Here is a 25040-nt window from a genome sequence, read left to right on the forward strand (position 1 = left end):
GAAATTTACTGTTAATAAAATTTTTGAAACTAGAAAACATCAGAAAATGAGAATCCTTACTCTCCCAGAGCATACAAGATTCCTAACTTAAACTTGCAATGACTGCACAATGACTGACCTTATAACATGGAAAGAAGCCTATAAACCTGTCAAATGAACAATAGTGATGTAGGAAAATTCCTGATTGGTCCTATGGTATTTCCATATTTTTCTATTCACACACAGAAAGGGCAGTTAAGAGTAAAATTAATTTTCATCATGCTTAATAATACATTATAATTGATAAAAGTTTAAGAAATATTTATTGTCATGAAAAAAGTTTTTAAATGATAAGCCTTTTTTAGGTAACTGCTGCTTTTGAAACCGTTTTTGTTTTGAGAGAAAAGATGGTTTAATCTGAGCAAGAGCAGAAAATAAAGCAATAAACCCTCTTTTTAATAGCAAGAAAGACATCTCTTCATTTTAACATTTATTTTAGTCATTTTTAGTGCCTATAACAAAATGTGTCATAGAGATATTTAGATATTAAGATATATTATTAGAGAAAAAATAATCTAGTTTTTGTTTGTTAACTTTTATAAGCTTGATATCGTATTGTAAAATAAGCATTTATGAAACCTGACACCTATACATAGAATATAAAGGAGGGCTTATTCACCACTCCAATTTTTCCAAAAAAATCTTTATTTATTGACATCAAATATGGTGGAAAAAAAATTGTTTTTTATACTATCTGTATGGGATAGTCTTACATATTTAAAATTCGCTCCCCCCGCCCATTCTCATTTGAGTCAATATTTGCAAAAAGTAAGGCCTATTTTTGCAAATGTTGCTTTAACTTTGATAAATTTATATATGCCACCCCTTAATGTGTGAACCTAAAGGCAAAAGAATACTTGGGGCCGACCTTGTTAATGAAAGTTACGGGAACTTGTTAATGAAAGTACGGGATGCCCTATTCTTCATTGATTGGTGTTGCGTATTTTATCTTAAAAATTTTTAAGAACTTTTTATAAAGATATCAGCAACCATGAACTCCTAAAAAAATCAAATTTAAGTTTCAAATATTTAAAATAAAAGTAAAACAAATTATAAAGATAATAATAACAGCAACGGCAATAAAAAAAGCAATTAAAATAGCAGCTACAACACCATAATCAACAACATCTGCAACAACAATAACAACTGCAACTATTTCAGTAACTGCAACAACAAAAACAACTACAATTACAGAAGCTGCAGCAACAGGATCATTTTCAAAAATTATGATATTAATACAGTACAATCTCTCTAAATCGAATCTCCTAAATATCGAAACCTCCGTAATATGATTAAATGTCACTTTTACCATTCAGTACTATGGTAACTTTTATCATTACATTTACCATAAGTAAAGTTACCCTTTTAGGGTAACTTTACTTATTGTAAATGTAATTGTAAAAGTTACCATGGTACTGAAATGGTAAAAGTAACCGTGAATTGGAAAAACTATAACGTTTAACTTTCCATAATTCGTGATTCTATAATTCGAAAACCTCCATAATTCGAATAGATTTTTCACATCTGTCAGTAAGATTCTTTCCGTACCGTCAAAGGGGGTTACTTTGGCCAAAAAACTTGCACCTTAACACTTTAGTAATGTTATATTTAATATGAATTGTAGTAAGTTAGTAAAAACATTTTTAAACTATTAAATAAAAGATTCCCTAGCCATCCATACCACTTTTTTAAATATTTAAAAATAATATATTTATTTTTGGTTATTTTAAAAATTTGGCCTAAGTTACCCAGGGGTTGGGGTTACTTTGACCACTTGTTGTTTTCTCATATAAAATGCATTGTAAAAATATTCTAGTACAAAGATACCCCACCCATTAAGTAAATTACGGCCCAAAGGAAAGTAATAGACAAATTTAAAAACTCAAAATCTTATTTATTCATAAAACATTAGAAGCAAAACACGACATTGAACTTAATTGAAAAAATTGGTTACACATATAAAACTGAAACCTGTCAAGTAAATCCTAAACTAAACGAATTTAGTTGCAAACTAAAACACTTAAAAAGGAAAAAAAGCATCCAGTTCAGGAACTTTAAAATGTCCTCTTATGTTCAATAGTTTTGGAGGCTCAATTTTTGAAATGAGATCCTTCCAACTGTAAATTAACTTGTCTTTCTTCTGGGGCCAAATCCAGCACTTGCTTTTCTTCTCCATGCAATCAATTGTTGGCCCTCCTTCATTTACATCAGGCATCTTGTCAATGAGTCCTGCATAGTAGTTTTTGTCATACAACACCACTACAAAATCGCCTTCCTTCAAACACTTCTTTTTGTCCAAGCTCATTGCAGGAAAATCCTGTCTTTCAAGTCCAGTATTATCTTCACTTTCTGAAAAGTTCAAATTATCTGACATGTAGTGGAGTGACATAATTGAGTCATCATCACTAATGCTATCAGGACAGTCAATTTCTTCTTCACAGATCTTTCTCGGTTTTTTACTTTTGCCTCCATTGCTCGTTGAAGGGACGTTTTCCTCGAGTAACAAATCTTCATAGCAAATGCTTTTGCCAGGTAGTGTATTCAATTTCTTTCGCTTCCTTTTCTCTTTTGTGCTACTTTTACACTCATCTCTTTTCTTAGAAATGTGTTCAATAAAGGTTTCACTGACAATGCTGGAGTCCATTTCTTTCTGTGGAAGTCTTTTAAGAACATTTTCTTTGCAGAGTGGATAAATACCAGTTTTTCTAAATCCCGAAACAATATTGTTTCCTTTTTCTGCATAAAGTCCATCAATCAGCTCTTTTAGCAGTGTAGGAAATATATCTTTTGGAATATTTGCCAGATTTCTTCCATGTTCTGATTCTTTCCAAGTGGTTAGGATTTTCCGCCATGCTGCTTTCATTGGCGCAAAGTATGAAACATCCAGTGGTTGAGTTAAGTGGCTGGAATGAGCAGGCAGGCACACAAACCTTATGTTATTCTTTTGACAGGCTCGGAGTACTTCAGCATTTATGTGTGAGAAGAGATTGTCCCCAATTAAAACCTTATGTCCTTCCTGCTTTTTAATTCTAGGGAGCAAAGCACTAAAAAACCAGTCTTCGAATGTGGCCATGTCGAACCATCCGCTCTTTGTACGGTTGTAGTTGCAACCTTTTGACCCTCCCTCAGTTCATGTAGACCATAAATGTTCTGATTTATAAACTACATAAGGGCTCAGCATCTCACCAACTGCATTTCCACACATCATAATAGATGTGCGAGACTTAGTAGAGTTCATAATTCGCTCTATGTACTTCGATCCCCTTTTACAAATTACTTTAGTGGTTCCTGGGTCATCCCGAAGATTTGTCTCATCATAATTCCACAGATTTTCTGGCGGAATGCTCTCAACAGATTCACTAAGTTAATCAGAGTACTTTGTTACTACAACTTCGTCAACTGTAGCACAAACTGTTTTTATGTTGCTGCATTCTCGAACCGTCAGTGTAGGGTTCCGCTTTCTAAACAATCTTACCCATTCAATGCCTGGAAGATTATTTTTAAACTGAGGGATTGTGCGCCCAGTTTTGTCTAGATAATCCTTAACTATAAATCTTAGGTCTATTTCAGTTAAGGGGAATCCAAATTTAGCCATCTTACAAATATGTTCCACAAAGACTTTCTCTTGCTTCTCGTCTAACACAGTTGGCCTTCCTGGATTTTTATTAAAAATGTTCTTTAACTTGTTTTTTATTGTACTTTTTGGGATTTTGTACAGTTAAAAGGCACTAGTTTGAGCGCACCTTCCTGATCGAATGTCATCAAGACATTTTCGTAGAGTTTCATTTGAATAGTCAGCATATTTACGACTACCAACTTTCCACACATAGTTTTTAGGCATGCTAATTTCACTACCCTTTAATCTCATCTGGAATTAACAAAATGGTATCAGTAAACAGTCCCAAAAGATTATTAATGTATATAAAACAATAGGTAACATAATAAACATTTATAAAATAAAATTATAAATTGTGGGGTAACTTTGGCCAATAATAGGCTTGGCCAAAGTTATCTAACTTAGGCTGGAATAGGTTATGCCATAACATTCTTAGCAATAAACAAAAAAAATTGATTACATGTTATTGTAATAATTTAGATAATGTCTAACAACTATATATATAAATAATTAGAGTACTTACTTGCTTTGTAAATTCGTATTTAGCTAGGTGTACATGGAAAAGTTTGGAAGGTAAGTATTGATGTAACCATAACAACAAAACTTTTACTGCCAGTAGCGCCAACCTAAAAAAAGCTGAAAAATTAAATACCCACATAATAATTAATGTTAAAGCGTAATCTATGATTTGCATGTATGAAAGTGGGAAAAAATATATATTTAATGGAGTTATAAGCTAAATAATCTTTTTACCGAAGTATGGCCAAAGTTACCCACGCTGGCCAAAGTAACCCCCTTTGACGGTAGATAAAATCATTTTTAGCTTCAGACGTGTTAAAAGTTTGTTAATCATCGAACGCTTTTTTCGAATTTCGAATGTTTTGAGTTTTTGAAAAACGACGAGCGTGAATTATTTTCTTCAGTATAAAAAAAGTCAAAAAGGTATAAAAAAAAGTCAAAAAGGCATCAAAGAACACAATTTAAAACGGAAATACGAAGCTCTACAGGAATTGGAGAAAGGAAAAATCAATAAAAAGTTTCTAAGATCTTTGATATTCCACTAAGCACTCTTTTGACCTGGAAAAAGAATAAAGATAAAATATTTGACGCTTTTTGTCAAAGAAACTTGGGTAAACTGGTGAAATTTGAAACGCATTATGTAAATAAAGCTGTAATTAAAACTAGTTCAAACAAATGAGAGCTAATAAAGCCCCGATTAGTGGTTTGCTTCGGACGGATGGCTAGACAAATTTAAGAAAAGGTAAATTAATTTCTTACTTCATTAAATCCAATCTTTTTGATTAGCGGCTTTAAATTATATGATCATTTTACAGCATTTTTTATATGTTGCTTTAAGAAAATAAAATAAGTAATTTCCAGAACTAGATATTCTGGAAACTTGCAAAGGCCTTGAAGTTACGTTCAAGTGTACGCACAAGTTATGTCAAAGCAATTAATTTTTTTTTTGTAATTAGAGGAGACCGGGGCTAGTTGGCTACAGCTTTAGTTTTTGAGCTCTGTGCATTTCTGGGTGAACATTTTTGAAGATATCAAACTGTAGATCAAAAGAATATGAATTTGGGAAGCATACTATACAAAAAGAGACAAGTTTAGCAACATTAAGCATCTATTTTAAGTGTATCTTTTTTATGGAAACTCTTGATCACTTTTATTCACTAATATTTTTTGATCTTTATTTTGTTATATAACTCTGAATTTACTGCAAATGCGAAAAGTTGTAAAATGGCACATGTTGCCAACTCGCCCCGCGATCATTTAGCTAACTAACCCTTAAAGCCATTTTGCTCACAAAAGGGCTTCTAAATCCCCAAAAACGCGAAATACTGAAAAACACAAAATGTGACTGGTTAGAGTGAACTATACAATAATTACATCTATTTGAGTTTACTTGTAGCTAATGCTATTACTTTTAAAAATTGAAATAGTAATGTAGTTACAAAAATTAAAAAATAAGTAAAAAGAACACAAAAATCACTAAATCTTTTATGCGCAAGCGCTTATAACCCTGATACTACACTTAAAGATGAATTAGTTAAGTAGGAAGATTACATGTGAATTTTGGAAATTTCTGCTGGAAAATTCCAAAGTTAAATGCAGTTTGTCAACTTACCCCTGTAGCCCCGGTCTCCCCTACAGTACAATCTCTCTAATTCAAGTTTTATAGGGAAAAATAAAAGTTCAAAATAGAGAGACTTCCGAATTATAGAAAGTTGACACTTCTTAAGCGCATTTAATGGTGACTTTACATTTATTTGAATTACGGAGGTTTTCGAATTAAGGAGATTCGAATTAGAGAGATTGTACTGTATAGCTTTCAAATCAATTTCAGGAGGGGCAACGTCGATTGATAATCAAAGGGGAGCAATCATTTGATAATAAATGATCGCTCCGTGGTTCGAAACCACACTACCTACCACCCCCTCTCAATACCTACTTAAAATTTTTTTTCATGCCAATAAATTCCGCCTTATCTACTAATGTTTTTTAACAAAAGTTTATATTAAAAAAATGATAAGTGCACAAGAGGCAAATCATAGTATATATCGCCTGACTGGGATTGACAAGGATTTACAAGTTCATAAAAGATCAGAATATTTGAAAAAAAATTTCTCTAGGAATATCTATAAAAACAGTTAATAAATATTTTGTTTTTCATTTTTACGTATTTTATGAGTAATAATTCAAAAATTTATCAAATGTAACTTCTATGATTTTTTATAACAAAATTTTCTGCAACTCGTAACTCGCTCGGCATTTAGCTTGATGAAACTGAAAATAGTTTGATCTTGTGAATTCCAATTTATTTAAGTCATTTTAAGTAAAAAACTCTACTAGGTAAATCTATCAATTTCAATATGTTTTGCTTTAAAAAGAACTTTACAAAACACAGATTATTACAGATGGTGAATTACCAATAAAATACAATTTCCAAAATGAGGTAAAGAACATTCAAAAGAAAAACATCAGCCCAAAGTTATCGCATTATAAAAGTAGTGCTTCACAAACTTTATGAAGTAACATTCAAAAAAAAGAGTTTTAGGTTTTTCGGGAGAGGGGAAAGAGTCGGCAGTGTTTCCAGAAAGGATGCAATACTATGTAATGGAATTAATGTCATATTAATTTGTCTGTTTTTTAGGATAGTAAAGTTCTTATAAGTGACTGATCTAATATAACTCCTACGCATTTTCTAATAACAAAAGTAGTTAAAATATGTTTAAAAGGAGATCGTGTTGTTGAACCCGTATCAATTACAATTTATGAACTGAATAAATTCATAGAAATGAAGAATTTCGGATGTAAAATGAATGCTGCTTTTTGAGAATTTTCTTTAAAATAATTCAATTAATCTTACAGCCAATATTGAAGTTTTGTTAGAAGGTCGTTTTGTCCAACACTCTTACCTCGTATAATAGTAAAGTTTGTAAACCCCAGGGTTGTATATAAAAAGAAATCATAATAAGATCAGTCAGACACTTTTTAAAGTCTAATCTAGAATTTTGAATTACATTCAATAACTTTGATGCAACCGTAGTAAAAAAATTATCAAATTAATTAAGATTTAGAATTATTGCATTTTTTAGTGTTGAAAGTGTATTTTGGTATAATACTGTGATAAAAAAAAAAATACTTCTATATTTTTTATTAAGCCATAGAAAATTACCTACACTATTTCGGTTAAAGCTTTACAAAAAGTAGATTTTTCATTCTACAATTCTTTAACTTTAAATAACTGTAATGAAGTTTACTTTTAACTATTATTGATTTTAGAACATCTTTTGTTTAGTAAGATATGTTATGAAAAGTTATTAAATTTTTCGTTCTAAATATGTTTTAAGAATAACGTTATGAATAATGAATTTAAAAGTTAAAGGTAACGACATTAATAACACAATATTGTAGGTACAACTGTCTCCTGTGGAGTGGTGTCTAATGTCAAGTTATTATATTCAAACAAATTTTTTTGGGTGTACAAATAACACATGTATTACCAAATAATTGCTGTTTTACTAGTAATGATCTATATTTAAATCAGATACGAAAATTTAAGTTTTTGACTAAAATTTATTACAGTGCAAGTTTGTTTCATGGCAGGATTATGAGAAATAAAGGAAAGAATTTCAATAAGTTTTTAATCTTATTCTTCAGATTTTTCTGGCAGGTGTTTCCCAATTGAAGTTTGAGATGATTAACTTAGGGCAACAGTTTCTGTCAACGATGCATTTTTCTTAACAGTAGTTTTTCTATTTCTATTTTAATCTTCAAAACTACTTGATCACTTGCCTTCATTAGCCTGTAGAATCTAATCTAGTGTTTAATGCTATCTGATGATCTTTTTTTTCTCTCTCCAGCTTCGTTATTTGTTGGACCTTTTAATAATATGTAATTAAGTTTTAATCAAGTGTTTGTTATGTCAAATAGCTTGGTGTGGCGTTGATAAGATATTTTACCACGAGAAGTAAATCTTATTTTTTTCATAAAAATAACTAATTTAGTTCTTATTTCAAAGCATGCATTGATAGCTCTTAATTTTATAACGGTTTAATATTTTTGAAACATGAATTGCAAGAAATTGTTAATAAAAATGTTTGTGGTGTGATTATTGACATAAGTGTAATGTTGGCTACTAGTTGAAGCTAAAAACTATGTTCAATAGTCATAATAACCAAAAGCAAAAATTAAAGCTGTTTTTCATCTGAAGTTGATTTTTAACAAAAATCCTACAAAAAGCAAAACCTTAAAGCTGCTTGATCTGCTAAAAATCATTAAGTGGTTCTTGAATTTGGTAGAGTCACTCTAGGTCAAAAGTGAAGAATAACCAAAAAAGCAGCAAAGTTACGCATATCATTCTAAAACAGTTGTCTTGAATTTACTCTAAATGATCCATATTTTGATTGCAAAAATTACTTTTGACATCGATCTTACTCTAAACATCGAACCAGGATTTCGAAATTTTATTCAGCAAGTCAATGCACCTCTAAGAAATATGGCAACTAGCTTAAAAAATTCTTTGTTGGATTGGTTCAACAGAGTGGAAAAAAAAACTACTGACAAATCAATTTCTTGATTTCCTATATAGAGCAGTCATTTACTATTTTCAATAATTAAATTGTACTCCATATCCAAACTTCGTTACATTAAAATGTATATTATATAAACAAATTAATCATCTTTTAGATTAAAAAACATGTCTAAAGAGAAAGCAATAATAAATATGGCACAATACATTTATCTTCAATTCATTTTTAATAAACATCAAAATATAAATATTTTTTAGTTCCATACTTTATAGTTTGTTACCAATCTCAAGTTCATTGTTCTATAATTAACTTTAAGTAATTATTTTTAAGAGCTTCTTTAGATATTGAGCAGAAAATTTCAAAAATCAGGGATTTGCTTATCTCTCTAATATAAACAACCACTCAAAAAAAGTTTCATCAAAATCTAATTGATACATACCACAGTTTTATTACAGTCTAAAGTAATGAATGTGGAGTTTTTAATCTATTTAGAATGAATAGCCCACGTAACAAATCTTGATAATGCTATTACGTTTTTAAATCAATTATTCCAAAATATTTGAAATATCAAAAATAAAAAAATAATGAGAAAGTTTTTACTATTCAAAAAACTGATTTGTATAAATAGTTATTAACAAAAAAGGAAAATAAAATTATTCATTGCCTATTTTTACAATGAAATTTCCTCAACACTCATAATTTGCTTAATAAAGCATTTTAAAATTATTTCATTATTAACAACAGTATCAAAATTTTATACCTAATTTTTAGCAAAACGTCTAATGCAGCTGGGGATTTGGAAGAGTATAGCAGATACTGCATTCATCTGCTTCCTATCCATAATAATACCAGGTACGATTTTCAAAAATGTTATTTACTTAAACATTACCTGATGAAACCACCCTGAGAAAGGAAAACTTTAAGTAGTAGGAATAGTTATTGAGTATTGATAATGATTAGGAAAAAGTTATACTAAACTCAGACAGTTTTTACTTAAAATTTAAAGTTTTCATTTAAGTTAACAGTGTTACAATTACAGATTACATTGTATTAAATACCAATTTCAAATTTGTCCGGTAAATAATAAATTGTTTGCTGACATATTTTGCATCATAACTTCTTTCATTGAAAATTATCCCTAAAGCCATACAAATATCATAATTGGAAGATTAAAACATATAAAGATTCAATCTATATCAAATCAGCAGGTGTTCTCATTTCTTATTTCAACATGAGCTGAAAAGAAATCCATGGACTAAAAAAATGCATTTATACATTTCCTTTTAATTTGAAAGAAATAGTCAACAGTTTAAAATATCAAAAAACATAGCTGCTAAAATAATACTTTTTATTTGCTATTTTTCATAACTGGTAATAAAAAGCAACTTCTCAGATTAATTGAATCTTTAAAAGTTTGTTTTATTGGATGTACTTTAAGTCAGCACATATTTCTATTACATGAATGCTGAAGGGTAGATATCCAAAATTAATTTTAAATCCTCCTAGCTATGTTGCTTACCAGTAATGATGCAACTTAATCATGTTCAAATTAAATAACTCATTAGGAATCAAATCTCGACGCTCCGTAGTTTCCTTATATTAATGCCTTTTAACTCGAGGTTTGTGTTAACAAAGTTTGAGCATTTTATTCATGAAGGTATTTATGCCTTCATAAAAGAAATTCCCTACTGTATTATTCGGCTGCGTATGTTTCATTTTAGGGTTACTGACCAATATCTGCCCACATTGTAATTATTTTTTAAAAATAAAAGTTCATGTGGTGCTATATGAATAAATAAATTAGCATATACATACGATATTAAGAGATGAATGTAATTCAAAAAATATTTCAACAAAATCAAACTTGATATGTGCGTAAGCATCAGTTTTTCAGGTGCTAGCTAAGAGACCCATTTCTGGCCGGTGAAATTTAATTCAGGCCGCTTTATACTTTATTCTGACCATCGGCTAGATTTAGGTATAGTTTCTTTTATAAATTAGGGCATAGTACTCAATTAATGGCAATAAGTTTCTTATTGATAGCCGTGAATGATGTCTTATTCTAAACGAGCATTTATTTTTTCACTGTTATATTAGAGACAAATGGATTCACCTAAAAAAAGTCGTGGTTAGTAATAAAATATGCTTCATTCAGAGAAAAATGTATTTAAATAGATATTTCAATTTCGTACCAAATAATGGCCGGGTAGACCAAATAGTATCCATCAAATTGAGAAACACTACCTATTATAAGCCACTTTACATAACCTTAAACAAACATATCTAAAAATGCTTATATATTAAAAAGTATTATTTTTCAGACGATTATAGCCTAATAATGAATTAGGAACTATTATAAACTAAGAAAAAAATATTTTTTTTAGGAAAAACGAGTATATTAAAATATACTCCATTTTTTTTAAAAACATTTTTTTCCTGGTTTATAGTAGTACTTGAGCAGAGTGTCTATTTGTTATTCAAATCTAGCTGGTGTATCAAATAGGAAATAAAAAAAAAAAAGGTTGTGAAGTTTCTTAATTGCTAGTATATAGCCTTAAGCCTAAAGCAGGTTTTTAAATAAAAGGTAGCTTTGGCTATAACATAGCTGGTATAGGGTTGGAACTTGCATATAGCAATATATTTGTCAATATATGGGTAACAAACATTGTTATAATATGTTTGAACTAGAACTAATTGCCTTACCTTTTCTTATTAAATGTGGAGGCACTAAACCACCTCCAGTATTTATAGCAGCATAAATAGGTGTGGTTTTCCTGATTTAGAAGATTAAACGTACTTTTACCTCTTTTTTTGTAATTATTTATGGAGGTTTAAAGTCCATCTGCAACCTGTACTCATCCATATTCCATATCAAAGATGGCTTTACAATTGTATAAGTTTCCCGCAAAGCTTCATGCCGTGAATAGCAATATTTTGCTTCTTTTGGAACGAACATATATTAATGGCGAACTGATGAAGTACTTTCAGGCTTTCACAAAACTAAGTTTTTATATCGCCGATTGAATGAGTGCCACCATTTTTCTGAAGTAGTTAAATGCTTGAACTTTAAGTTGTGTTTCATAGCTATATATATATATATATATATATATATATATATATATATATATATATATATATATATATATATATATATATATATATATATATATATATATATATATATATACATATATATATATATATATATATATATATATATATATATATATATATATATGTATGTATATATATGTATGTATATATAGAGGCATAAACAAAATTATGCAATATTATTCATATCTATGTGATATGAACATACACAATGTGAATAAAAAATGTTTATTAAATTACATGCTTACAAACATTACATTATACTTAATTACATACTATGTGAATATGTTTTATGTAATACATGTATTCTATAGATAAGTTACTATTTTGCATATTTACTAGCTATATGCTAGATTAATATTACATCAGTACTTGCCTTTATTCTATGCATATATAAATAGCTGATGCATTTGAAATAAAATGAAAATCATTTTACTTTACAGTGTTTAATTAGTATAAATTACGCTAAGATCCTAATAATAGCCTCGCTGGTACAATATAATAGCCATGGCTCTAATTCGGTCAAACCAGTGGCTATTACTGATACTTTTAGAGATCGGGGAGTTTAGGTTACATTTATGCTTCAGCTTATCTTTTTTTGACTAATAAAACAATTTACATAAACGTTACAAACTAAAAAAGCAGATCAAAATATATCATAAAGCCGTACCCGAAGGAATACTGCGTTAAATGCGACTTATAGTTGCTTGAAAAAAACAAAAATTACAACCCCCGTTTTAAATATTTACCTCTACAAACCTTGACAAAAATAACATTTCCAAAAAATTTTCTCTTTCACTTAATGTTTTCTTCTCTTTTTTTTATGTGATTAATTTTTTTTTTCACTTCTTTATGTTTATGATCCAGTAATTCTTAAGGTGTAACCAAAAACTACTTTTGTTTCAATGCAGCTTTCGTGTTTTGAATGATTTGAGTCGGATAAGTTAAAACATCAGAATCTGGATCCCGAAAAGGATTGATTTTTAAATGGAAAAATTTTGATAGGCACTTTAACCGTTAATTTGTATCATGTTGATTGCCCCATTTTGAGTATTAAAATTACCTGAAATTATAATTCTTACTGCAGAAGAATGGCGTATGTATGGTCAAAATTTAGTATTTTGTTGCTAAAGATGTTGAAATGGAAAATTCAACATCTACTTCAATTGATTAATTAAATTGATAAATTGCACTCTGTTGTTCACAATGGTCATTAGATGCTTGAGGCAAGTTGCTTAAATTTTTCAACTGGTTCTCATTGTTTTGATAATTGGGTTCTTTGTATAAAGAATTAGGCATGTTCGCTTCAGGTGGAGTTATATTTGGATTATTTGGATAAAATCCATAAGCTCGAAAACCAGATATATATTATTATATGGTGTAACATGTACGTTCAAAGCCTGCTTTATCAATCCAAAAAAACTTACTTTTGAAAGTATTGTCCCAAGAAAAACATTAATTAAATTATCACATGCTTTTCTGTAAGCTTTCTGGAGTGGGAAAAATACTGTTTGATCACAAGGCTGAACTCAGTTAGAATGTGAGCTAGCAACTCAAAAATATATATTTTGTTTGTCACAGCTTCATCCAACAATTCTACAAAGTTTTGTGAGTCATCGATATCTAAAGTAAGTAATTTAGGTCTGTCAGAACCAGTTTTCGGAAGAAATCGTTTGGTAAACCAGAGAAATGCACTCCTCTGCTTAGTCGAATCACTACACAGTGTGTCATTTTAGCAATCTAAAAGGAAAAAATTCCAATCACAAAAATAGACAAAAGAATTGCATATTTAATCTATAGTATTAATTTATTGTATCAAAATACAATTATAGGCATAGTAATCATAAAAATACAAAATATTAAAAAACAAATTAGTAAGTATACATAAAATTTTTTGAGTTTTGTAAACTGGAGCAAGTTTAAAAGAATTTAAGGATTTAAGATTTTTATTTCAGTAATAAAGAAATTTCATGAAATAGACATTTAAACTCATATTATATAATTGAATAACAAAACGCATTAGGAAGGAGGCAAAAATTGATTGCTTAGTTATTCAGTATCACTGGCAATAACATTTTCATCTAGTGAATCCTCAGATGTATCCACAGAACTGTTGCTTTCTAACGCTGTCTCACTTTGCTCACTTTCTAATAATTTTAACAATTCAGGATTCATTTAAATATGCTTTTAGTTTTCGGACATGCTCTTAAACTTACTATAACTGGATCTGAAGTAATTAGCAGTCTATTTAATAAACCCGTATTTGCATCCATTTGTGATGTTTTCCTCGTAAATTATTCCCTAAACCGGCTGTTGTTCTTGTTTTTAGCCTCTTGAGCTTCTTTAGAATATTGTTCAGTAGGAAGAATACACGTTTCCATAATGGCTTTGCCGTAAAATAAAACTTTATGACGGGTAACAGGCATAAGATACCATCCATATTGTTTAATTCATAGGTCCCGGGTCTTTCTTGCCTATGTGTTGAATTTATCGAATTTGATTTAAAGATCCGAGTTTATGCATTCTAGGATAATTCCTATGCATTTTGTTAATATTAAGCGCACTCCTATTATCTCAGCTAACTTCGCAGCATTTCTGAAAAATTTGCGAGCACAGCTTAAATCATTTGTGTGACCAGCTTGCTGTTTGGGTGCATCAATTAAAAAACCCATTTGACATCTAAATTTTCCCTAGACAATTTTTTATGTTACCTTTTCTTTATTTTCATTTCCACTTGCTTGCCATGTTTTTATTTCTAAACGTTATGAAATGTGAAGAACGTATTTAAATCTTCTAATCCAGGCATGAAGAGATGATAATCCAAAGGAAAGATATTCTTTACTTATTTCTTTTCTTGATAATTAGTAGGCTTTGCCCGACGTAATTACCAGTGTGGAAGAATATATTGACACCTCTTTGCAAACTTTTCCGTCTATCATACAAATTATTTTAGTTGGTATTATTGTAATGTCAAGATCTTTGAGAGATACTTTAGTGGACGTCAGCAGGGGCGTGTACAGGAATTTTTTTGGGTAAGTCGCAGTTTTAACCCCCCCCCCCCCCCCAAAAAAAAAAAAAAAAAAAGTTAAATTTTAGCATCCCCCTCCCCCCCCCTTTCTCATTCACAAACGCATATATGAGGTAAGACGGCTTAGCAATCGCCCGATATTTTATCGCACATGATGCTAACCATTATCAAACATCATCGCTTCGCACTCTATCTATTTTTAGAAGAAAATGATGATAACCATAGTCAGCACCAACGCTTAACAATTACACACGACCTATTCTTATATGAAGCAAAAAAAATTGTTGAAAAACTGTCTAAACTTTATGTTTAAGAAATGTTTAATAAATACTCACTAAACAGGGTGTATGTACCAATGGAAGTCCAAATTTTATTTTTAATGTTTAAAACCCTTTCTTTCTTTTTATATTTTTTAAAATGCAAGTAATTAAAAAGATACACAGCTTTGTATAAAATAGTTGGGGATGTCCATTGATATATTTTAATATATGCTTGTTGTTAATTACAGTCTTCTCCTCCTGATGATAAATATCAATAGAATTTGACTAAAACTTTACTCAGGGTGTAATTGAAAAGGGAAGTCCGGAATTTGTTCTCTAAGAAATAATTACTTTTATTTTTTTTAAATTAACAAAAGAAAATATTTAAAAAATGAAGTACCTTATAACTTAATAAAAAAAGGTATGTCCATTCAAGTTTCTTATTAATTTGTTTAAGTCAAAAATTAAAACAACCTCCGTTTAAATATATAAATCGTTTTTTTTTTTTTTTAATAAACTTTAGACAGTTCTCGATTTGACAAGCACTATGCGCGAGGTTAGAATTATTTAATTCTATCTCCTATTTTAAAAGTTGGGAGAAAATGAGTTATTAATTTTAGTAAGTAATGATTACTTCTAAAATGCGCTCTATTTTACAAGTTTTTTTCTAATTTGTTTAAACATAAATTATTTAAAGCATAAGTTATTATTTCTTTAAAAATTAAGACTAAGTTTTTAAATAATTATTACTTTAAGAAAAAAATCAAAAACTTTCTCCCAACATTTAAACTTGGAGATAGAACAAAATAATTCTAACTTGGCGTATAATAAAATACTAAACCGTAAATCTAACTGTTATCCCGGATTAATAACTTCTTACCATCCGTTCGAACAGTTAACCTTGTATAGTTTGCTTAATTATTGCTTTAGTTTATTATAATTATTCGCTCTGTTTGCTTTTATCTACCGACGCATCATATTTACTTAACGAAATATTGAAGTTGTGAAAAAATATGTATATATACATATTTTGGGTATGTCCAGCGACGTAGCAGACATCCCCTAGACACGCCCCTGCGTCAGTATTTTAATTTTTCGTCTTAAATAATTGACTTCTTTAATTATTAAATATGTACATTCATTCACGAATACTAGTTCGATGGGGCGACAACACTTAGTAGATGATGTAGCAGGGTTTTTCCAAATGATGGTTTTGGTATCCCACAGAAATTTTGACATTGGCACCATATAAATACTAAATAGACGTTTATTGGTTGAATTCTGAATGGCTCCTTCGATTTCCCATCCGGGAAATCGAAGGAGCCATTCAGAATTGGTATAGTAAACTTTCAAAAAACATTCAGTGATGGTACAGTAAACCAATTCTTGAAAGTAATTACAAATATAGAGAAGTAACTATATTGCTTGTATCTGCAGCTAACATAGATTTGCAATAAATGAATTTGCTTCTTTATATCAATTTCTTAGCTATAAAACCAGCAATTCTTGGTGCAACCTCTTCTGTTTCAGGTAAGAGAATTGATTCAGATATCTCATTTAAGCTTAAATCAAATATTGTCAGTAATACTTTATTAATTGGGTTTTTATGGTCTTTCTTTAGATCTTCTTCCCAAAAATTTACATTCTTCTTAATCAATAACCAACATGTTAAAATTATTTCTGAATGTTAAACGTCTCGTATCCTTACTAAAAATCTCCCACCACACATCTGTCTATATAGCGAAAATCCACGCTATATTCTGTCACTTTGAAGTCGTGAAGTGAACACATACAAATACTTTTGTTCATTAAGCTCATCTACAAGCAATGCTTAAGAACATAGAGGTATGACATGGTTTTGTAACCTGTTTGATCGAGATATCTATCATAATCTGGCAAAAGATTGCAAAGATTTCGGCAATTTTGACTTTAAGGAAGTTTTGATCCCCTGAGCTAACAATATTAACTCAAAAGTCAAAAACTCCAGCTAAACATGCAAAAAGTCATGCATTTTAACTTCCATATTGTAAAAGCTTTGAAAAATTAACATCAAACTCTTTTGACCAATGAACTCTGTGAAGCCTTAATGATTGCATATTTTATAAAAAGGATTTTTGAAGAGTTAAAACTAACTAGAGCTATTTTTTAATATTTTCGGACAAATATTCCACAAGAAACATATTAATAGCTTGTAACTAAAAATATTTGTAACTATAGTTAAAACATTTTTATTTAAGACACCACTTAGAGATCTTTAAGGATTATAAGCGAATATGAGTTTAAAGCAAAAGACCTGTAATAAAGAATTTTTTGAGATTTATGTAGAATGCAACGTTGTGTTCCCTGTGAAAAAAACTTTATAATTCAGGTAAGATTTTTGCAGGCCTAAACAAGGTTTGAGGCAAATAAAACTTTAACTCAAGGTCTATAAGGTAAGGGATTCTGAAAAGGGAAGAGGTAGGAATGTGTTGGGTGGTTAACATTGTAAGAAGATTATAAGTCATGCTGAAAGTCTAACATTCACTGCTGTTGTAAAAACCCAACTAATATATTTGATAAAAAAGTATGTTAATGGATGCAAAGGTGTTAAATAAAGTACTTTTAAATAGTCTAGAACCCTACATATGGAACGTACCCTTAACGAATTTGACGAGAACAAATTTTATATTTGCATCACATATAGTTCAGGTTTGTACATAAATATTATATCAAAAACCAAACACTCGTTTTATTAAGAAAAAGATCAAATACCCTTACACATTTTAAAGTTGAAAAAAACATACAAAGTATAGGGCATAACGTCTGGAAAAAAAAAAGAGAAATGCAGAAAAAAGCCAACCCTGAATTAATATAAGTTCAGCAAATATAGAACTATCTACAACAATTAAATGAATACCACGAAGTTAAAAAAGTACAAAATCACTGACAACGAACAAAAATAAAAAAATAAAAATGTTAAAATAATTCAAAGAAAAATAATCATCAAAAAAGAAATCACAACAAACTTTATCTTATCCTTAAGGATCAATAACCGACGATTGCTCAACAGCAACTTCTACTTTATCTACAGCAACTGAAGCAATTAAAACATCAATATGCTATTCAACAAAGAATACTTATACAACAAATGATAAAATCACAACGAAAATAACAGATGCAACAAAAGTGACACAAAGATATACTACGATTAAAGACGGAACGCAAGGAAAATGGAGAAAAAAATATATCCAAAAAATGAGATATTACAATAGCAAAAAAACAAAACGAGAAAAAAAAAGTCCACATCAACAGAATCAACTTCAACACAGTCAACAACTAGCATGCCAATAACAGTTAAAGAAAAATCAACTGTTTCAACATCAAAAGAAACAAAAACAACAGAAACAAGATCAACAGATTCAACATCAACTAACTCAACATCAACTCAGTCGACAAAAAAGGAATCAACTACAAATCAGGCAACATCAATTACAATAACATCAAGAAAAACAACATCAACTAAATCTCCATTAACCGAAACAATTTTAAGTAAATCATCATCAACCGACTCAACATCCATAGATTCCTTTTCGACAGAGTCTACGTCAATTGAGTCCACATATACAGATAATAACTCAACGGAATCGAAATTTACTGATTCAAAATCAACCACGTCAACAACAACTGAGTCAAAAACTACTGATTCAGCATCCGCAAATTTAACATCAACAGATTCAACATCAACAGAGTCTACAACTACTAAATATACACCAACAGATAGTACATCAACAGAATCAATATCAACAGATTCTACATCTACTGAGTCATCTTCAACTGCGTCAACAAATGAATCAGCATCCACAAACTCAACATTGACAGAGTCTACTTCAACTAAGTCTACATACTATGATTCTAATTCAACAAAATCAACTTTAACAGATTCAACACCGACAGATTCAATACCAACTGATTCAACATCAATTTATTCAACATCCAATGGTTCAACATCCATTGAGTCGATATCTACAGAATATACACCAACCGCTACTACATTTAAAGAATCAACACCAACAGAGTCTACATCAACTAAGTCTTTGCCAACGGAATCAACATCAACTAATTCAATATCAACTGATTCAACATCAATTGATTCAACATCAACTGATTCAAAATCAACTAATTCAACATCAACTGATTCAACATCAACTGATTCAACATCAACTGATTCAACATCAACTGATTCAACATCAACTGATTCAACATCAACTGATTCAACAGCAACTGATTCAACATCAACTGATTCAACATCAAATGATTTAACATCAACTGATTCTACATCAACTAATTCAAAATCAACAACCTCTACATCAACTGAGTCAACATCAACAGATTCTACATATATTCAGTCAACATCAACAGATTCAACGTCATCAAAACATCAATCAATAAACTCAAAATCAACAATGTCAACATCAACTGATTCTACATCAGCTTATTTTACATCAACAGACTCTAAATCAACAGATTTAACATCAACTGATTCCACATCATCTGATTCTACATCAACATTTTCTATATCAACAAAGTCAACCTCAACAGAGTCTATACTATCAGGGCCTACAACTAGAGATTCAACATCAAATGAGGCTACATCAACAGAATCTGCATTAACAGAGTCCACACCAACTGAGTCAAATTCAACTATGTCAGCATCAACAGAGCCAACATGAACAGAATTTAAACCGCCTGAGTTAATGACAACTTTGTCAATATCAGCTGAGTCAACACCAACTGCGACAACATCAACTGACTCTACATCAATAGAATCAACAGAATCAACAGAATCAACAGCATCAACATCAACAGTGTCTACGCCGAATGAGCTAGAATCAACTGAGTCAACATCAACTGAGTCATCTTCAACTACATCAGTATCAACTAAATCAAGCCCAACAGAACTTAAAACAACTAAGTTAATATCAACTCCGTCGACATTAACTGAGTCAACATCAACTGCGACAACATCAACTGATTCTACATCAACAGAATCAACAGAATCAACATCAACAGCGTCTACGCCGAATGAGTTAGAATCAACTGAGTCAAAATCAACTGCGTCAACATCAACTGAGTCAACATCATCGGAATCTACCTCAACTGAGTCCACATCAACTGAGTCAACATCAACAGAATTTAAATCAACTGAGTTAATATCAACTCAGTCAACATTAACTGAGTCAACATCAACTGCGACAACATCCACTATTTCTACATCAAAAGAATCAACGGAATCAATATCAACAGTGTCTACGCCAATTGAGTTAGAATCAACTGAGTCAACATCAACAGCGACAACATCAACTGACTCTACATCAACTGACTCTACATCAACAGAATCAACAAAATCAACAGCATCAACATCAACAGTGTCTACGCCGAATGAGTTAGAATCAACTGAGTCAACATCAACTGAGTCAACATCAACTGAGTCAACATCATCGGAATCTACCTCAACTGAGTCCACATCAACTGAGTCAACATCAACAGAATTTAAATCAACTGAGTTAATATCAACTCAGTCGACATTAACTGAGTCAACATCAACTGCGACAACATCCACTATTTCTACATCAAAAGAATCAACGGAATCAATATCAACAGTGTCTATGCCAATTGAGTTAGAATCAACTGAGTCCACAACAACAGCGTCAACATCAACTGAGTCAACATCAACTAATTCTACATCAACAGAATCAATGGAAACAGCATCAGCTGTATTTACGCCGAATGAGTTTACAACAACTGATTCTACATCAATAGACTCTACATCAACTGAGTCAAAATCAACAGACTCTACATATGATGATACAAAATCATTAGACTCAACATCATCTGATTCCGCATCATCTGACTCTACATCAACAGTTTCTAAATCAACAGAGTCAACCTCCACAGAGTCTACACCATCAGGGTCTACATCTAGAGATTCAACATCAACTGAGGCTCCATCAACTGAGTCAATATTAACAGAATTTAAATCAACTGAGTTAATATTAATTCAGTCTACATCAACTGAGTCAACATCAACTGCCACAACATCAACTTATAATACATCAACAGAATTAACTGATTCAACATCAACCGTGTCTATGCCGAATAAGTTAACATCAACTGAGTCAATATCAACTGAGTCAACATCAACAGAGTCAACATCAACTGCGACAACATCCACTGTTTCTTCATCAACAGAATCAGTGGAATCAACATCAACAATGTCTACGCCGAATGAGTTAGAATCAACTGAATCCACATCAACTGCGACAACATCAACTGCGACAACATCAACTGCGACAACATCAACTGACTCTACATCAACAGAAACAACAGAATCAACAGAATCAACAGAATCAACAGAATCAACAGAATCAACAGAATCAACAGAATCAACAGAAACAACAGAATCAACAGAATCAACAGAATCAACAGAATCATCAGAATCAACAGAATCAACAGAATCAACATATTCAACAGAATCAACAGAACCAACATCAACAATGTCTACGCCGAATGAGTTAGAATCAACTGAGTCATCATCAACTGAGTCAACATCAACTGAGTCATCTTCAACTACGTCAGTATCAACTTAATCAACCCCAACAGAACTTAAAACAACTAAGTTTATATCAACTCCGTCGACATTAACTGAGTCAACATCAACTGCGACAACATCAACTGACTCTACATCAACAGAATCAACAGGATCATCAGAATCAACAGAATCAACAGAATCAACAGAATCAACAGAATCAACAGATTCAACAGAATCAACAGAATCAACAGAATCAACAGAATCAACAGAATCAACAGAATCAACAGAATCAACAGAATCAACAGAATCAACAGAATCAACAGAATCAACAGAATCAACAGAATCAACAGAATCAACAGAATCAACAGAATCAACAGAATCAACATCAACAAATTCTATGCCGAATGAGTTAAAATCGACTGAGTTATCATCAACTGAGTCAACATCAACTGAGTCATCTTCAACTACGTCAGTATCAACTTAATCAACCCCAACAGAACTTAAAACAACTAAGTTAATATCAACTCCGTCGACATTAACTGAGTCAACATCAACTGCGACAACATCAACTGATTCTACATTAACAGAATCAATCGAAGCAACATCAACTGTGTTTACGCCAAACGAGTTTACATCAACTGATTATAAATCAACAGACTTTTTGTCAACTGAGACTAAATCAACATATTTTATATACGCTGAGTCAACATCAACAGATTCAACATCATCTGAATCTTTATCGACTTATTCAACATCAACAATGTCTACACCAAATGATTCAAAATCAACTGATTCTACTTCAACATACTCTTCATCAATTTACATAAGATCAACTGAGTCAACATCAACAGATACTACATCAACTAAGTCAACATCAACAGATTTTATATATACTAAGTCAACATCAACAGATTTAACGTCAGCAGAATTTCCATCAACTAACTCAACATCAATAATGTCTACATAAACTGATTCTTCATAAACTGATTTAACATCAACAGACTCTACATCAACAGATTCAATATCAATTAATTCCACATCATCTGATTCTTCATTAATATCAACTGTATCAACAGAGTCAACCTAAACAGAGTCTGCACTATCTGGCTCTACATCAAGAGATTCAATACCAGCTGAGACTACATCAACAGAATCTATAAAAACTGAGTCAATATCATCTGATTCTACATCAATAGAGTTAGCAGAATCAACTTCAACTGTTTCTACGCTGAATGAATTATCATTAAATGAGTCAATATCAACTGATTCTTATTAAACTATGTCATCATCAACAAATACTATCTCAACTGAGTCTACATCAATTGTTCTACATCAACTGATTTTACATCAACAGATTCTACATCAACTGAATCAACATCAGCAGATTCTACATCAACTGTGTCAACATTAACTGATTCTAGATCAACTGGTTCTACATCAATTGACTCTACATTAATAGAATCAAAAGAGTCAATATCATTTCTGCCTACGCCAAATGAGTTTACCTTATCTGTTTCTACATCATCAGACTCTACATCAGCTGAATCAACCTCAACAGATTTAACATATACAGAGTAAGCATCTACAGATTCAACATCATCTGATTCTACCTCAACAGAATCTTCAGCAACTGTGTCTACATCAACTGATTCTACATTAACTGATTTTACATCAACAGATTCTACATTAACTTAATCAACATCAACAGATTCTACATCAACTGATTTTATATCAACAGATTCTACATCAACAGATTCTACATCAACTGACACAATATCAATAGAGTCAACATCAGCAGTGTTTACGCCGAACGAGTTTACATCAGCTGACTATATATCATCAGGCTCTACATCAGCTGAGCCAACATCAACAGATTCTACATATACTGAGTCAACATCAACAGACTCAAAATTATATGATTTTTCATCAACAGAATCTTCATCAACAAATTCTACTTTAACTTAGTCAACAACAACTGTGTCAAAATCAACTGATTCTACATGAACTGTTTCTGCATAAATTGATTCAACCTCAACAGATTCAAAAGATTCATTATCAACTCTGTGTACGCCAAATGCGTTTTCATCAACTTATTCTACATTAACAGACTCTACATCAACTAAGTCAAAAACAACAGATTCAACATCACCCGATTCTACATAAACAGAATTAACATCAACTTTGTCCACATCAACTGATTCAACACCAACAGATTCAACAACAGGTGTAATATCAAATGAGTCAGCATCAACTTTCCTAGTATTCACAGATTCAACATCGACTGAGTCTACTTCTACTGTATATTCATCAACTAATACTTCATTATCAGAGTCAACATCAACAGTGTCTACATCGACTGGGTCTACATCAACTGGTTCTACATCGACAGACTCTACATCAACTTATTCAACATCAACAGTTTTGACATCAACTGATTCTACAAAAACTAATTCAACATTAACAGGGTCTGCATCAATTGATTCTATATCAACTGGTTCAACCTCAACTGATTCTACATTAACAGACTCTATATCAACTGATTCAATTTTAACAGGGTCAACATCAAAAGCGTCTACATTTACTGAGTCATCATTAGTTGAATCAACATCAACTGAGTCAACATCAAATGTGTCATTATCAAGTGTTTCAACATCAACTTATTCGGCATTCACTGATTCAACATCGACAGTTTCAGCATAGACGGAGTTTACATCTACTGATTATACACCAGCAGGTTCAATATCAATAGAATCAACTTCAATAGAGTCTTTGCCTACTGAGTTATCATTAACTTATTCAGCATCATCAGACTCAACGTCGATAGAATCTTCATTAACTGATTCTACATACACTGATTCAATTTCAACGGAATCTTTTTTAACAGATTTAATACCAACAGATTCAACAACAACAGATTCAACATCAACTGAGTCAACATCAATTGGTTTAGTATCCATAGATTCTCGACAGATTCTACATTTATTGAATATTTGTCAACTCATACTACATCAACAGAATCAACATTGACAGAGTTAACATCAACTGAGTTTACATCAACAGCTTCAACTTTTACAGATTCAACAAAAATTGATTCTTTATCAACTGAATCAAAATCAACTGCTTTAGCATCCACAGGTTCTTTATCGACAGAGTCTGAAAATTAGCAGAGTCAACCTCAATTTAGTCAACACCAATTTCAATAACACCGATTCGAACAACATTAACAGTTTCAATATCATTCGAAGCCCCATCACCCAAAGCAGCATTAACTCAATCCACATAAATAGAATCAAATTCAGTTTAGTCAACATCAACAGGATTAACTTCAACTCAATTAGCACTACGCATATCAATACAAGTTAATACTTTATTATCTGAT

At 31.0% G+C, this 25040-nt stretch overlaps 2 protein-coding genes and 1 pseudogene across 2 annotated transcripts; 2 read left to right on the plus strand and 1 right to left on the minus strand.

Annotated features, from left to right (window-relative positions):
• Positions 1-2059: 2059 nt before the first annotated feature.
• LOC149885194 (uncharacterized) lies at positions 2060-3737 on the minus strand (annotated as a pseudogene).
• Positions 3738-18303: 14566 nt separating this feature from the next.
• On the plus strand, positions 18304-19802 carry LOC149885195 (uncharacterized). Its single transcript, XM_090094647.1, has one exon. The coding sequence runs from the start codon at positions 18414-18416 to the stop codon at positions 19800-19802; it is 1389 nt and encodes a 462-aa protein (XP_089950773.1). The 5' UTR covers positions 18304-18413.
• A 24-nt stretch (positions 19803-19826) lies between these two features.
• Positions 19827-24488, plus strand: LOC149885196 (uncharacterized). Its single transcript, XM_090094648.1, has 7 exons — positions 19827-21716; positions 21750-22133; positions 22176-22528; positions 22781-22912; positions 23083-23235; positions 23627-23739; positions 23829-24488. Exons 1-7 carry the CDS (start codon positions 19827-19829, stop codon positions 24359-24361), a joined length of 3558 nt encoding a protein of 1185 aa, XP_089950774.1. The 3' UTR covers positions 24362-24488.
• Positions 24489-25040: the final 552 nt, after the last annotated feature.

Source organism: Hydra viridissima, unplaced genomic scaffold, assembly GCF_058129835.1.
Source record: "Hydra viridissima isolate aposymbiotic clone 2 unplaced genomic scaffold, HvirCarnegie_v1 scaffold_8, whole genome shotgun sequence".
Lineage (NCBI taxonomy): Eukaryota > Metazoa > Cnidaria > Hydrozoa > Anthoathecata > Hydridae > Hydra > Hydra viridissima.

Excerpts from the sequence above, each read along its gene's own strand:
- LOC149885195 (XM_090094647.1), top strand. The coding sequence starts at position 18,414 with ATGCCAATAACAGTTAAAGAAAAATCAACTGTTTCAACATCAAAAGAA.
- LOC149885196 (XM_090094648.1), top strand. The coding sequence starts at position 19,827 with ATGACAACTTTGTCAATATCAGCTGAGTCAACACCAACTGCGACAACA. Across the intron at positions 22,529-22,780 it reads ACAGATACTACATCAACTAA|AGATTCAATACCAGCTGAGA; the intron begins GTCAACATCAAC and ends CTCTACATCAAG. Across the intron at positions 23,236-23,626 it reads ACAGATTTAACATATACAGA|TCAACAACAACTGTGTCAAA; the intron begins GTAAGCATCTAC and ends ACTTTAACTTAG.